A 12,942-nucleotide genomic window follows, 5' to 3' on the forward strand; every position below is an offset into this window, starting at 1 on the left:
GCATGGGAGACGCCATTAACTTCATCACCGTGAACTTAACTTTTTTGTTTGTTTGTTTCGCCTGCTTCTGAGCGGAGCGCAGGCTTACAATATGTAGTAAATCTGTCCGGTTGCCGGCTCATGATTTTCTAGGGAACACACAGCAAAGATGGTAGATGGAAGTTTCTCGGCTGAAGGTTCAACACCTGCGGCTCCATTTGGGACCATCCCCCTTCTCACCAAGATGCACACATTTGGGAAAGACAACTGCATGGCACAGAGATATCTGAGACCCCAGGGATCTTCCAAGGTCTCGGTGTCTCACATTAAAGATGAGTCCCTCCACGGGGCGCCTGGGCGGCTCAGTCGGTTAAGCGTCCAACTCCTGGTTTTGGCTCAGGTCGTGATCTCACGGTTCACGGGTTCTGGCCCCGTGTCAGGCTCTGCGCTGGCAGCGTGGAGCCTGCTTTGGAATCCTCTCTCTCTCTCTCTCTCTCTCTCTCTCACTCTCTCTCTGCCCCTCTTCCTCTTGTTCTCACTTTCTCTCAAAATAAATAAACTTAAAAAAAAAAGATCTGTATGTTTAAAAAAACAAACAGGATGAGTCCCTACATATCCTTACCTGTACAAATGGTTGACTCGAGGGTTAACGCCCAAGGAATTCATCCAGTTCCTAAATGTCCGCTCTTCTCTTGTCTCACCTAAATTAATGAAGACCCGTTATCTTTCAGGTCCCTAAGAAGAGAGGCCTTTTTTATGATCAAAGTTTAACTCAAGAGGCTATCCGAAAAACGAAACGAAGAATGAAGACAATTTACTCAATAAACCTTAATAGATTTGGGTGACACTTGTTACGCGGTTAATTTTTTTCTCTCTTCCAATTCCATGAGTGTGTGTCTGTACCATCCATTAGTGGTGCACGAGCTCCTGTGTGGGGAAGCGGTTCAGAGCCGCCACTTAAGAGGCTAACATTCTTTCAAGGTCAACAAGGCTTTCAGGCCTCAAAGTGCGATCACGCAAGCTAGACGGCTAACATAGGAGGCAAACACACTTGCCCCTTGAGCTCGGAAAGGAGAGAGAACAGCGTGGGCTAAGTTTGGAGGGAGTGGAATCTGAGCTTCACTTACAGGACCAGTAGAATCTGGACAGCAAAGAGGATTTGAGGGACGAGTCAGGGGTGGGGAGAGGAGGCGGGGTAGACAGGAACACAAAGAGGAGTGGCAGGCAAGGTCTGCGTCAAAACCATTAGGAACTCATTTTTCAGGGATCTGTGTTCTCCGTGGAGATAAGGCTGCCTAGTGGCTGGAACCAGAATCGGGGGTCTCTGAATGCCAGCTACCAGATGTTGGTTGATATATTAAACAATGCCAGTCATTATGGGTTCTTTTTTTTTTATTATTATTACTGTAATAAATTCTTGAGCAGGGCAGAGATATAATGAAGGTGGTGTTGTGATGTGCCTGGCAGCAGTGTGCGAAATTACTGAAAGGCAATGTGCATTTAAATTAAATACGCAGAGGGGACGGGGTGCGCCATTGGCACATGGGCACGTTCAAGTGCTTGATAAACAGAGGACCAGGCCCTTAAGACCTACTGAACTGGGTGGTGTATGATTTAATAAGAGCCCAGAAAGCAGTAAGGGAAAACAATCTACAAGCCATTCTGCAGGAAGAACTATTAGTATTTACTAATTCAGTAGATTTAGAGGTGAAGAAGAGGAAAATATCAAAGCAGGGTTTTGGGGAGACAAAAAGTGGTATGATTAGTGAAAATGGAGTTTCTAAAGGAGAGTGGGTGGGCTGGCCGGAGGGCAGAAAGGCGATGCTGGGAGCGGGTGGGGGGCTGGGGGGATGATCAATTCTGTTTGGCGCATGCTGAATTTCAAGCGATGGCGGAGGGACCAAATGGGGATGTTCTAGAGGCAGCTGGAAGTGGCTGATTAGAGGCCTTGATATATGTACTCGGTAGTCAACAAAATGCCTGGACCCCTGACCACAATTTATCAAATGATTCAAATGCACCACTGTTGGAATACAGATTGATTTTGCACATCCAGCTCGGGTAAAGCATCGCAGAGAAAAACAAAAACCAAAAAACAAAAACAATCAATACTTCAAATCTGGATTTCCTTTCTTTGGTGATATTCATTTAATATCAATTTTGTCTTGATTTTTTTATTTTGGTCTCAATATTGAAACTAATTCATGATGGAAAAAAGAACCAGACTATAGTTACATGTTCAATCTTAGGGCACTAACCCCCAAATTCCAACCATCAGAGATGCTGCCTCAAAACTTTACTCTTCTCCACCCCCCCCAATCCAAATCGAAGTAAGAAAACAAAAACAAAAACCTCACTAAACACCTCTTAGCATTAAGTTAAATATTTTCAGATGAAGAGTGACTGCAACCTCTTGCCTCCAGGAATTAACACTCAGTCCATTAAGTACATAAATTAGGTATTTGGAACTCAGAATTTATTTCATCCTATAATTAAATGCACTGTCTTCCGTAAAACATTTAATTCTGGTAATGGATGAAGCCTATGTATAATGAATGTGACATAATGGTACTTGATTATTTCTGCTAGGTTGTAATTGACTTGGTTAATCTATTTATTCTCTTTGTTATATACCAGAAAATTGATGACCTTCCCCAACGTGTGAGGGGTTCCCATTTGCTTAGCAGGTAATTTCAAACTGCCCTTGAATCAGAATTGTGAATGCCTTTCTGAACCTGTAAGTGACAGGTTTCCAGTTACCTTCAAGGGCCCCCCAGTCGATGTCCTGGTTCTCTGGTTTGTGCAGGGCAGGGTATCTGTTAAAGAGGTTGGCGATGAAAGCCAAGTTCAACTTGGGGTTCCCTCGAACAACGTCTGTGGCTGTGACAAACTGCCGGCAGCCCAGTCTCTCTGCCTGCTGCAGCATGCATTCTGCCCTCTGGATGTCATCCTTCTCCTGTAACGACAAAGGTCATGTCAAGGCTGGGTCAAGACCCTCCATGCACAAAGTAGGCAGGGAACATGAAACAGTAACGGGAACCATACTGAAACCCTCAGGGCTTAACCTCAGATAGACACTTAACCACAGCGTATTATTACTTACGTTTGCCTAAACTGAAATCAGCAAGTTACAAGTAAAACGAATCTCAGAAATTGAGTAACTGAATCTCTCATCTCTATACAGAACCACTTCAGATGAATGCTTGGTTGTCCTGTCTTTAAAGAGAGTCTACAATCTTATCATTTAAGTTGATCTTAATTATTTTCTGTGATTAAGCTTCCTTTTATTATTTGCTTGCACAGAGTCCGTGAGATTGTGTCTACCAGCAGTGTTCATGGGATCATCAAAAATTATACTCCTATTCTCAGTTCATCGAAGACATTTACACCTGTCACTAAGAACTTCTGATTAGTGTAACCACCTTTCCCAAACTGAGTTGGTATACTTGCAACTCGAACAAAATAAAATGTGCTCAGTTAGGTGAGCCACATAGTTATCATTGATAGGTGAGCGACATAGTGTCACTGATAGGCAAGCTATATAGTGTCATTGAGAAGGACATAAGAGCAGTTTGGCTTTTGTAAACTTCATTGAGGATTTGATATATTAAAAGTCTATTCAAATAGTTCTAGAGGATCTTCAGTCCTTTGTAAGTAGACGCTTACTAGAAGGTAAAGTTCCGTTGAAATGCGGTCCACCATTCTTAAAATTCTTAAGAGTCTATGAAACCACCAATTTTCAGAAAACAGAACTTAAATTGATTTAATATAATGCTTTACTAGATGACACTGTACATGATACATTTCACGAGCTCCTCATTCAGAAATGAGTTAACTTTAACGTTAACTGATTGGACTTAACTCTAATGATAGCAAATGAGGCACAAACATGGATAAGGTAACCTCTCAAGGTCAATACCAAAGTGGTGGAAAAACTAAAGTCTGTGTTGACTGTTTTTAAGAATCCTCAAACCAGACACTTCTAAGAACTTGTACAATCCTACCCGGCCCTTTTCTCCTATTATCCCCACTGATGTAGTCTGTCCTTATTATTACCAGAGGAAAAGGACCCCAGCCTTGGGTCCGATAACTTCCAATAATCTGTCATATATATGATCTCGGACATATTAATTAATCCTTCTCAGACTCGGTTTTTTCAATGACAAAGTGATAGTTTATTTATCTGCCTAAATATCCCCCTGGTTTCTAGAAATAATACTCAGGTACCTAAAAATGAACCTAATGATCCCTCTTGGTGCTGTTGAGTGCTATTCAATGACGAGACACATACAGAAGTGTGTGGCATTGGATTGGTATTAGTTTCTTTCTTTCCTTAACGTCCATTTTCAGATTCCATTTCCCACAATTGTTATCCCAAACCATTAACTGTTGTTAACGGCCTTAGCAGGGCTTTATGCAGAGATATCCACTCGCGGAGCCCCGGAGTCAATGTCATGCGGGGCGACAGAGCTCCCAACAACAATATCATGTCCTCTAAATGCAACTTTGGACACGGCCTTACCCTGAGTCCTGACATGTCAATAACAACAGCGGGAATACCTTCTTCATCTCCTTTCGGAGCCACCTGTTCAAGCAGGTGGTAATAAGCTTTTGAGTCCTGTGAGAAATTAAGAAATTACAATTTCAAAACAGCGCAGCTAATTACATACTTAGCACGACAATAATTTCCCCAAAGCAAACATGTTCTATTTTCTTATTGGACTGTCATTTGAGAATGCAACTTAATTAACAAAGCTGGAAACATTCACTAATTTGAATTTTCGATTTGTCTGTTTACATACCATATTGGACTTTCTTTGTAAAAGGAGTGTAACAAATATACGACATACACACAAGGCAATCCAAAGAGGCAAATGCCACTCTGTTGTTCTTAGGGGAGAAAAATACTTTATGTATATGTATTAAATTGTATACAGAAAAATATATATACCTTTATATTGCTGTAGAAGTCAGTCAGCTAAGGTTTAATTTAAAAAAAAAAAAGTGACAGGAAAAGGAAGCAGAAGTTTAAAGCAGAGTTTAAAAATACATTTAAATGGACAATCAGCAAAAGAAAAAGAAAGATTTCAGAGACAGAAGGTTGAAGCATTCACAAACAATCTTTACATAAAAGGAGATATTACTACGACAAGTGCATTTAACGTTTACCACAAAGTTGAAAAAGACGGCTAAATTTTTAGCAGATTGGATATACTAATAAACCTTTCTCACTCACTCGGGGGCTGGTGTTCTCCCCACCTGTGCTGACTTCGTATGATTGAAACCCCCCAAAGTTGCCAGATGCTCTGACATACGTCACAGCACTGACCTTGGACGGGATACAGCTGTTCTTTGATCACAGGCACAACCCTTGTATATGCTCAGCTTGCTAGTTCCAATGGTTATTATTCTAAAAAATGCAGTTTTTAGTGATGGGAAATCAGATACATTTATGGCTCAGATAAAGCAGCCTAATTTTGGGATGAAAAGCTTGAAAATTCTGGCTGAAACAGGTGCAGAGCTTAACTGTTGGGACGAAAGGAAGATAATGCTGCTGTCCAGCTCCAGTTAAACCCCTCTTTGGTTGGTGGTAGCTAGACTATTAATAACTAGTGAAAATTGTAGAGTTAGAAAAATTAATTTTGCATGATTAGCTTAGGTCCTAAAGAATCCGGGACTTCCCATCTAGAAGCTTCAGTCTAATTGGCACCAGGCCTGGCAGCCACTGAGTCCACAGCAGGGGGAAGCTGTCACTTAAAGAAATATAAACTTGGGTTGACTTTTGGTGAGCATGTGACCTTTCCTCCAGCTCTTGGGAGAAAATTTCTTTAGCTTTTGAGAAGGCGGAGACTGAAATGTTTTTCTCATGCTGCACTCTAGCATCTCACACCGTTTACTACTAGGGAGTGCCTTATGATCTTCCTGACATCTCCTTAAGCTCTTTCTACCTCAGCACATCCGTCTTCAATGTCAACACCTGTCCTTCACCTTGACGTGGAACTTTTCACCAAGTTTTGAAACAGTGCATGCTTCCCTCAGCCTTTCCCCCCTTTGGATCTCTGTTGTGGGACTGCCCGCCCTTCTACATGCCCTGGGGTGAATTCTCATTGCAGATGGTTTCCAGGATCATTAGCTTCTAAAAACCACTCTGGTTTCTGCAAATGAAAACCTTTCAAGAAATCCGCGAGTTGTTTTAGAGAGGCGGTAAGTCCGATGGTCAAAGATGGGGGCCATGGAGTCCCCATGACTGCCGGATCTGAATCCTGATCTCGTTCCCCAGCTATGCGAACTTGAACCATGTACCTAAATTCTCTTTAACCTCAGTCTCCTTATCTGTCAAATGAGAAAATAGTAATTTTTATCTCAAAGGTTTATTGTGAGGATCACATGAGCCAATGCATGTATAAAGCAGGTAGGACGGTACCTAGCGTGCACGAGATACTGTGTTTGGTATTCTTCGCGTAATTCGAAGAGTAATCCTCATTTTTTTTTTTTTGAAAGGCTTCTCATCTGATGCTCCCACTGATAACATGAGAAAGGCATCACAGTCCTACACGTACCCTCCTCCTTGAAAAGCCGTCTTACCTCTCGCCCTTCCCTCCCTCCACTTGCTGACATTCTGGCTCTGGACAGGCCCATCTCCCTTGGAGGCTGCTGCATCCAAGTCACTAGGACCTTGGACAGATCTGCGTGGGGCCCCAAGGGAGAGCGGCACAAGGACCCTGGACAGGATCGAGCAGTTCCCAGGACACCAGCCACCCTCTCACTAACCCTAGCGCTTCTGAAGTGACAGAAGGTAGCCTTGAGTCTTTGCCTTTTCTCCACTGACGCCCAATCCCCCTTCCCTGCACACGCCTCCTACCTTGATGTCTGTACTGAAGTTGCTGATTTTGTTGCAGCCTGCGTTTTCCAGGTGGTAATTAGCCCACCTCAGCAGGAGCTCCTCAGGGGAGAGTTTCATCAGGTCTTCCAGACTCTCCCCTTCTCTCAAAAGAGCAATCAGAGCTGAAGAAGGACAAAAGCCGAAGAAAGATAAATCCAGGGGATAGCTCAGGGGGGCAGTTACAACTCTCACTGGGCTCTTCCGGAAAGCCAACGTGGCAATGTTATTTCTCTGGGGTAAAGGTACTGATAAGCCTGTCCCATGGAATAAACGCTTTATGATCATTCCCTGAAAAGAAAGGTAAGGTATTGCGAGCTTATCTATTGTCCTCATTTTTCAGGTGGGAAAGGCAAGTCGCCAGTGAATCTCGAAGCTGTGCCTAGGAGCACCAGGGCAGGGACGCAGAAACAACCAAGACTACCGGCTCAGAACGCTCCTCTGGCTCCATCGGACCACGTTTCACAATATGCCAACAGTTTTGCTTTGAAGAGATTGATTTCATAATAATGACAATTGTGGGGCACCTGGGTGGCTCAGTCGGTTAAGCGTCTGACTTCGGCTCAGGTCACGATCTTGCGGTTCGTGAGTTCGAACCCCGTGTGGGACTCTGTGCTGACAGCTCGGAGCCTAGAGCCTGCTTCGGATTCTGTGTCTCCCTCTATCTCTGCCCCTCCCCTGCTGATGCTGTGTGTGTGTGTGTGTGTGTGTGTGTGTGTGTGTGTGTGTGTGTCAAAAATAAGTAAACATTAAAAAAATGTTTATAATAATGACAACTGTCCTCTCGCTATTCCCATAGGTGTTTTGTATTTCAAATGCTCGCTCGAATCATTATCAGCATCTCAAAAAGCGTAATCAGCTCTTTCCTCTATTTTTCCCTGCTGAATAAATGGGTTTTGCTCGGCTAGAAGGTCTAAATGCAGTTGAGGTCATAATTTACAAATCAATATTCTTTCTCGTGGGTTCTAAGTTTCCTATTTGCTTTTTCTACTCTATATCATGCTGAATATATTGGTTTAAAAATAGCAACCCAGGATTCTTCAGGGGTTATTATGATTTGGAGATAGAAATTAGAAAGTATATATAACTAAAGATTAGAATCTGGCTACAGATTTCATATTCTTGGGATCTGTACCAGAAAACTAAAAGGTAACCCTGTTTTTTGTATGATTCTTTTTTTTTTATTATTCAATTTTGGGATCTCCTTTACTTCCAGGAGGATTATACTTCCCTATCCTTTTATTTTATTTTATGTTAATGTGAAATTTATCGTCAAATTGGTTTCCATACAACACCCAGTGCTCATCCCAACAGGTGCCGTCCTCAATGCCCATCACCCACTTTCCCCTCCCTCCCACCCCCCATCAACCCTCAGTTTATTCTTATCACAATCTGCTGCTTCTGTCTAAACAACGGGGCTGTGATTGTTTAAATGAGAGAGGGTGCCGAAGCAGACAGGCTAAGACTGACAGCTACAATATTTAGCTGAGAACTCTGAAACCCTCAATGCAATCCTCCACAGTCTTGGTTAAGAAATAAGACCACGTTTCTCCTCATCTGGTGCTGTCACTGCAGTATATGAATGAGAACTGCTTCATAAAACACAAGTTAAAAGAAGTCGTCTATTTTGTTACAAAGTATTCTAAAGGCAAAGTGAACCCAGAAAAGCTCTTGAGGTTGGATCCCAGACAGCCAGACTGAGCTCTAGGTTCTAAACAAGCATTATTATTAGCCTGTGGTCTTAAAAAGCTTTTGCTCTGTCCTTTTAAAAAGCCTGGTCAGTGTGGACAGAAACTGTTACATTAATGCAACAGATTCAATATAACCACAGTTTTCAAAAACTGGGGATTCTGGGCTTGAGTATTCCTGACATCTTCCTCCTACAGCCCCCCGCGCATCCATTAATAAAAAGCCACGCCATTAATAACATCTGTGGCTTAGTTCATACCTTCATTTCTGCTGAGTTCGATGTCCGCAAACAACCCAATCTTGATGACCTGCCACAGAAGTCCCAGGACCAGGTAAGGCTTCCCCTCCTTCAAGTCCTCAGCCCCGATGTTAACCACGTGGCATCCAATGGCTGAGGCAGAATTCAGAGCCAGGTTCAGATTCTCCTGAGGGAGGAAAGTTGTACAAATTTCAGTTTTGACTTTGCAGATGGCAAAACGGTCGACAACAATGTTTTGCTTCTGGAAAGTTCACAGGTCTAGAGGCCTGGTCTTCACTAGACTTCAACATCGACAAAAAGCAGTAACACCTGAAAGAGGAAATCTTTCAGAGAAACCCAGGCACTGGGCTTATAAGCGGTGTCTGTTCAATCAAACCGGCTCCCTGAGTTGAAGGCCCACCCTGGGCCGGAGGAAACTAAAGAGTGTTCCATTTTTCTATTTTGCCCTGTGATGGAGCCTACCCACTCAACATCCCCACTGGGCCAGACAGAGAGGGGTACCTTTGAGGGTGGTCATTGTCTTGTCACTGGCTATCATTAATAGCACAAGTGTTGATGTAAATCAAGGTCATAAAAGAGAGTAACAAAACAGCTTTTTGACTTTCAGATTGGGTATTAAGGGAATGAAAAAGATAAAAATCAAATTCCTGGGAAAGAGAGAGTGGTGTTCACTAAGACAATTTACTGAGTATCCATAATACTAGGGACCTTAAGTACACATACACCTACACACACTCACACACACATGCACACATACAAATATAGACCACCTGTTCTTTTTTTTTTTTTTTAATTTTTTTTTAACATATATTTATTTTTGAGACAGAGAGAGACAGAGCATGAACAGGGGAGGGTCAGAGAGAGGGAGACACAGAATCCGAAACAGGCTCTAGGCTCTGAGCTGTCAGCACAGAGCCCGACGCGGGGCTCAAACTCACGGACTGTGAGATCGTGACCTGAGCCGAAGTCAGCCGCTCAACCGACTGAGCCACCCAGGCGCCCCTAGACCACCCGTTCTTAGAACTAGCAACAACACACGTGATGTATCTCAAACACGGTTGGAATAGAATCAATGACATTTTCAGCCTAGAATCTATATCCTCTTCTTGGGTCCGCAAAGGAGAAGATTTTGAGGTAGGGATGTACAGAAGTCGTTTTTATGACAAACTAAAAACGAAACACAGGCTACCGGTGACTTGGAACTATTGGGGGGGGGGGAATAAAGTGGGGTTTTGCCTTGGTGGAGAGCTCAAATGATGAATAAAAACACCGTTTCTATTTATGGCCAAGATTAAAATTTAACCTCAAGGTTAAATTTAACAGTAAGCACGTTCATATATGGTTAATCATCGTTCTCACTTTGGTTACCCCTCGCATGTTAAAAGTACACGGCGTTGCTTACGCCAAACGGCATAATATATTGTTCATGATTTAAGTAGTGAGACACGGTTCCAGAACGAGAGAATCACAATAATGTTAAAACGCTGGGACAGAACATAGAAATACAGCTTACTTAACCACTGGTTACCGTTCCAGTTAATTCACAAATTGAAGGCATAAAACCAGGTTATATTTATCACACCAGTGGCCGTGGCCAATACCACTGGGAGGCTGCCAGAGCATTTCCCGTCTCTCAGCCCTTCAATTCTTAGAAAGGCTTATCTTTTCAGCTAAAATGCTGCATGTTTGGCATCAGCTCAAAGATAAACTGCTAGGGAAAGTCTGAGTTGAAACTTTAGCCAATGTGAATTGTATTCATAATTGCCAAAACAAACGTCGCCCGGCCACTACTGCTAATGTCCCACCAATGGTCCCCCTCCCCGGCCCCCCTGCTCTGTTAATGAAAGACAAAAACAAAACGTCTTTCTCTGTCCCGCTAGTCATGACAAATCACCAGCCGCAAACCTGAGTTCTGGAATAATGGCCAAGCCCCCGGAAAAGGCTGACTCTGCAGTTCCGGGGCTCACGCATCCCAAACACAATCCTATATTTCGGTAACGGAGAGAAGACCTACCTGAATGGTGAAGGGGGTGAGTTTCTTTTTGTTGATTGTTCTTTCATCAATTGTGTCTGGCACTGAGAGGTTGATCATTTTACTGAGAAAGAAACAATTAAATTAAAGAAAGCTGGCTTCCGAATGACAGAGTCCAGTAATATTGAATTTGAATTCTAGCAATACCAGAAACACGTAAGACCACGATATAATTCGTGTGACCCAGTGTTTCGATATCAAATCAGTTATGCGATTTTGACTAGATTCACACTATCTATGGGAAAGGTTAATGTTCCTGAAATCATACTAATATACTGAGGCAGGCAATAAGGACCCCGCTTTATTCATGTACCTAACAAGCTGCGAAATCATCCTGGTTTCTTTAGCATATTAGGAAATTCTGGGTAGAAAGCCAAGGCAAATTCACCAGGAGTGCTTTGCTTTCTCAGCTGTGAAAATTGTCCCCACTATATAAATGACCATCTATACACTTCTGAGCTCATGTAATGTCGAAATTTCTATCTGACACTTGGTGGAACTCTATACTTTTAACTAAGTGGATGATAAAATGTTTTATACTCTGCTGTACCTGTTACACCCACTGTTGTATCAATGCTGGAGAAATTTCACCCAGGGAAGTGTCTAATATATTGATCAGACATCTGCAGTGAGCAGTTATTATTTATGAAAAACTGATTTGACTCATTTAGCATTCATTTAACAACTTCAGTGGAGCATAAAAAATACATTTCCTTAGGTCACCTCCACTTTATTTAAAGAAAGGAAGTTGAAAAACCAAATCCAAAGGAACAACAACAAATTCAAAGACTTGTAAACTTGACCCTGGGTATTTGTGTCTAATGAGAAATCAGCATTAACATTTTTTCCTAACAATTTTTATGCAACTGCCTTTTTTTGGGGTGGCCTTTAAAGATGTATTTCCGTAACTTTGTCGTGTGTGTGTGTGTGTGTGTGTGTGTGTGTTTCCATATATTTAAATAAAAGATACTTTACTGCGATTCAGGCAAAACCAACCCCTAAATTATTATTTGAAAAATCTGAAGCTGTTGGTGAACTAGAAGCCTTGGGAAATGGTAGGAGGGAGGGGTGGTTCAGAAAGTATAAGGTAACCTTGCTCTTGAAAAGCTTATGGTCCAATTATGGAGACAAAATATATCGATATGAAAAGTTACCCAACAGTCCAAAAGAAGAACATTATGATGGCTCCCAAAGTACCACGAATATGCGCTTTAAGAATCCATTGAAGGGAGAGACCACCGGAGGATTGGAATAGACCAAAAACTATCACGGTAAATGGATTTCCATAGGAGGATATGATGGGAAGGGCATTCTTTTTTTTTTTTTTTTTTTTAGAATATGTTTATTTTCAGGTAGAGTGTGTGTGAACAGCGAAGGGACAGAGAGAGACAGGGAGAGACAGACAGAATCCCAAGCCGGCTCTGCACTGTCAGCACAGAGCCCGACGTGGGGCTTGATCTCACGAACCATGAGATCGTGACCTAAGCCAAAACCAAGAGTCAGATGCTTAACCAACTGAGCCACCAAGGCACCCCCATGGAAAGGCATTCTTAAAAAGGAGAATAAAAGGCAAAGCCACAGTTACAGTTATGAGCAGGACGTGTACGGGGAAGAGTAAGTATGGTTGCTGATGTAGCCATTCCCGCAGCCATTCACTCAGTGTCCCACGCTGGGTCCCTGAGTCATGGGGGTCTTGGGAGGTAAAGCTAGCAGGAGACTGAGGGAAGATGATGGGGTGCTTTGTGGGCCAACCGAAGGAATTAGGATTTGCTCCTGCCTACATTTTGTATGTCTTTTTTTTTTTTTTGGCAGTTGAAATTTTTAAAAATGAAATCTCATGGTGAACTCTAATAAATAAAATACCAAAAGCAGAATTGCCCTGCTCAGAGCAGGGAAGAGGGGGTTTTAAATCTTGCCCATCCATCCTTCCCTTCAACTCCTGAGCTCACCTGGGATTGGCTATTCCAAGCCCTTTCTTTCATTAATACCGTGTCTTACAATGGCATTAGAAGCTGCTAAAGCAAGAGCTACAGAAGTATTTCAAAGACACCATGAGGACCAATTGTTGTAGAGGCCTTCCGCAAACAGAATGCATTCCTCTTT

The 12,942-nt window shown here is 42.5% G+C and overlaps 1 protein-coding gene across 2 annotated transcripts in view; it reads right to left on the minus strand.

Annotated features, from left to right (window-relative positions):
• LCP1 (lymphocyte cytosolic protein 1) overlaps positions 1–12,942 on the minus strand; it is a 50,875-nt gene that overhangs the window by 14,204 nt on the left and 23,729 nt on the right. For both annotated transcript variants that reach the window (XM_060637166.3, XM_060637167.3), the window contains exons 6-11: positions 10,822–10,903; positions 8,808–8,973; positions 6,842–6,984; positions 4,502–4,597; positions 2,740–2,935; positions 602–680 (exon numbers count right to left, since the gene is read on the minus strand). In XM_060637166.3, the coding sequence (XP_060493149.2) occupies positions 602–680; positions 2,740–2,935; positions 4,502–4,597; positions 6,842–6,984; positions 8,808–8,973; positions 10,822–10,903 (762 nt within the window). The remainder of the gene's footprint in view (positions 1–601; positions 681–2,739; positions 2,936–4,501; positions 4,598–6,841; positions 6,985–8,807; positions 8,974–10,821; positions 10,904–12,942) is intronic.

Source organism: Panthera onca, chromosome A1 (assembly GCF_046562875.1).
Source record: "Panthera onca isolate mPanOnc1 chromosome A1, mPanOnc1 haplotype 2, whole genome shotgun sequence".
NCBI lineage: Eukaryota > Metazoa > Chordata > Mammalia > Carnivora > Felidae > Panthera > Panthera onca.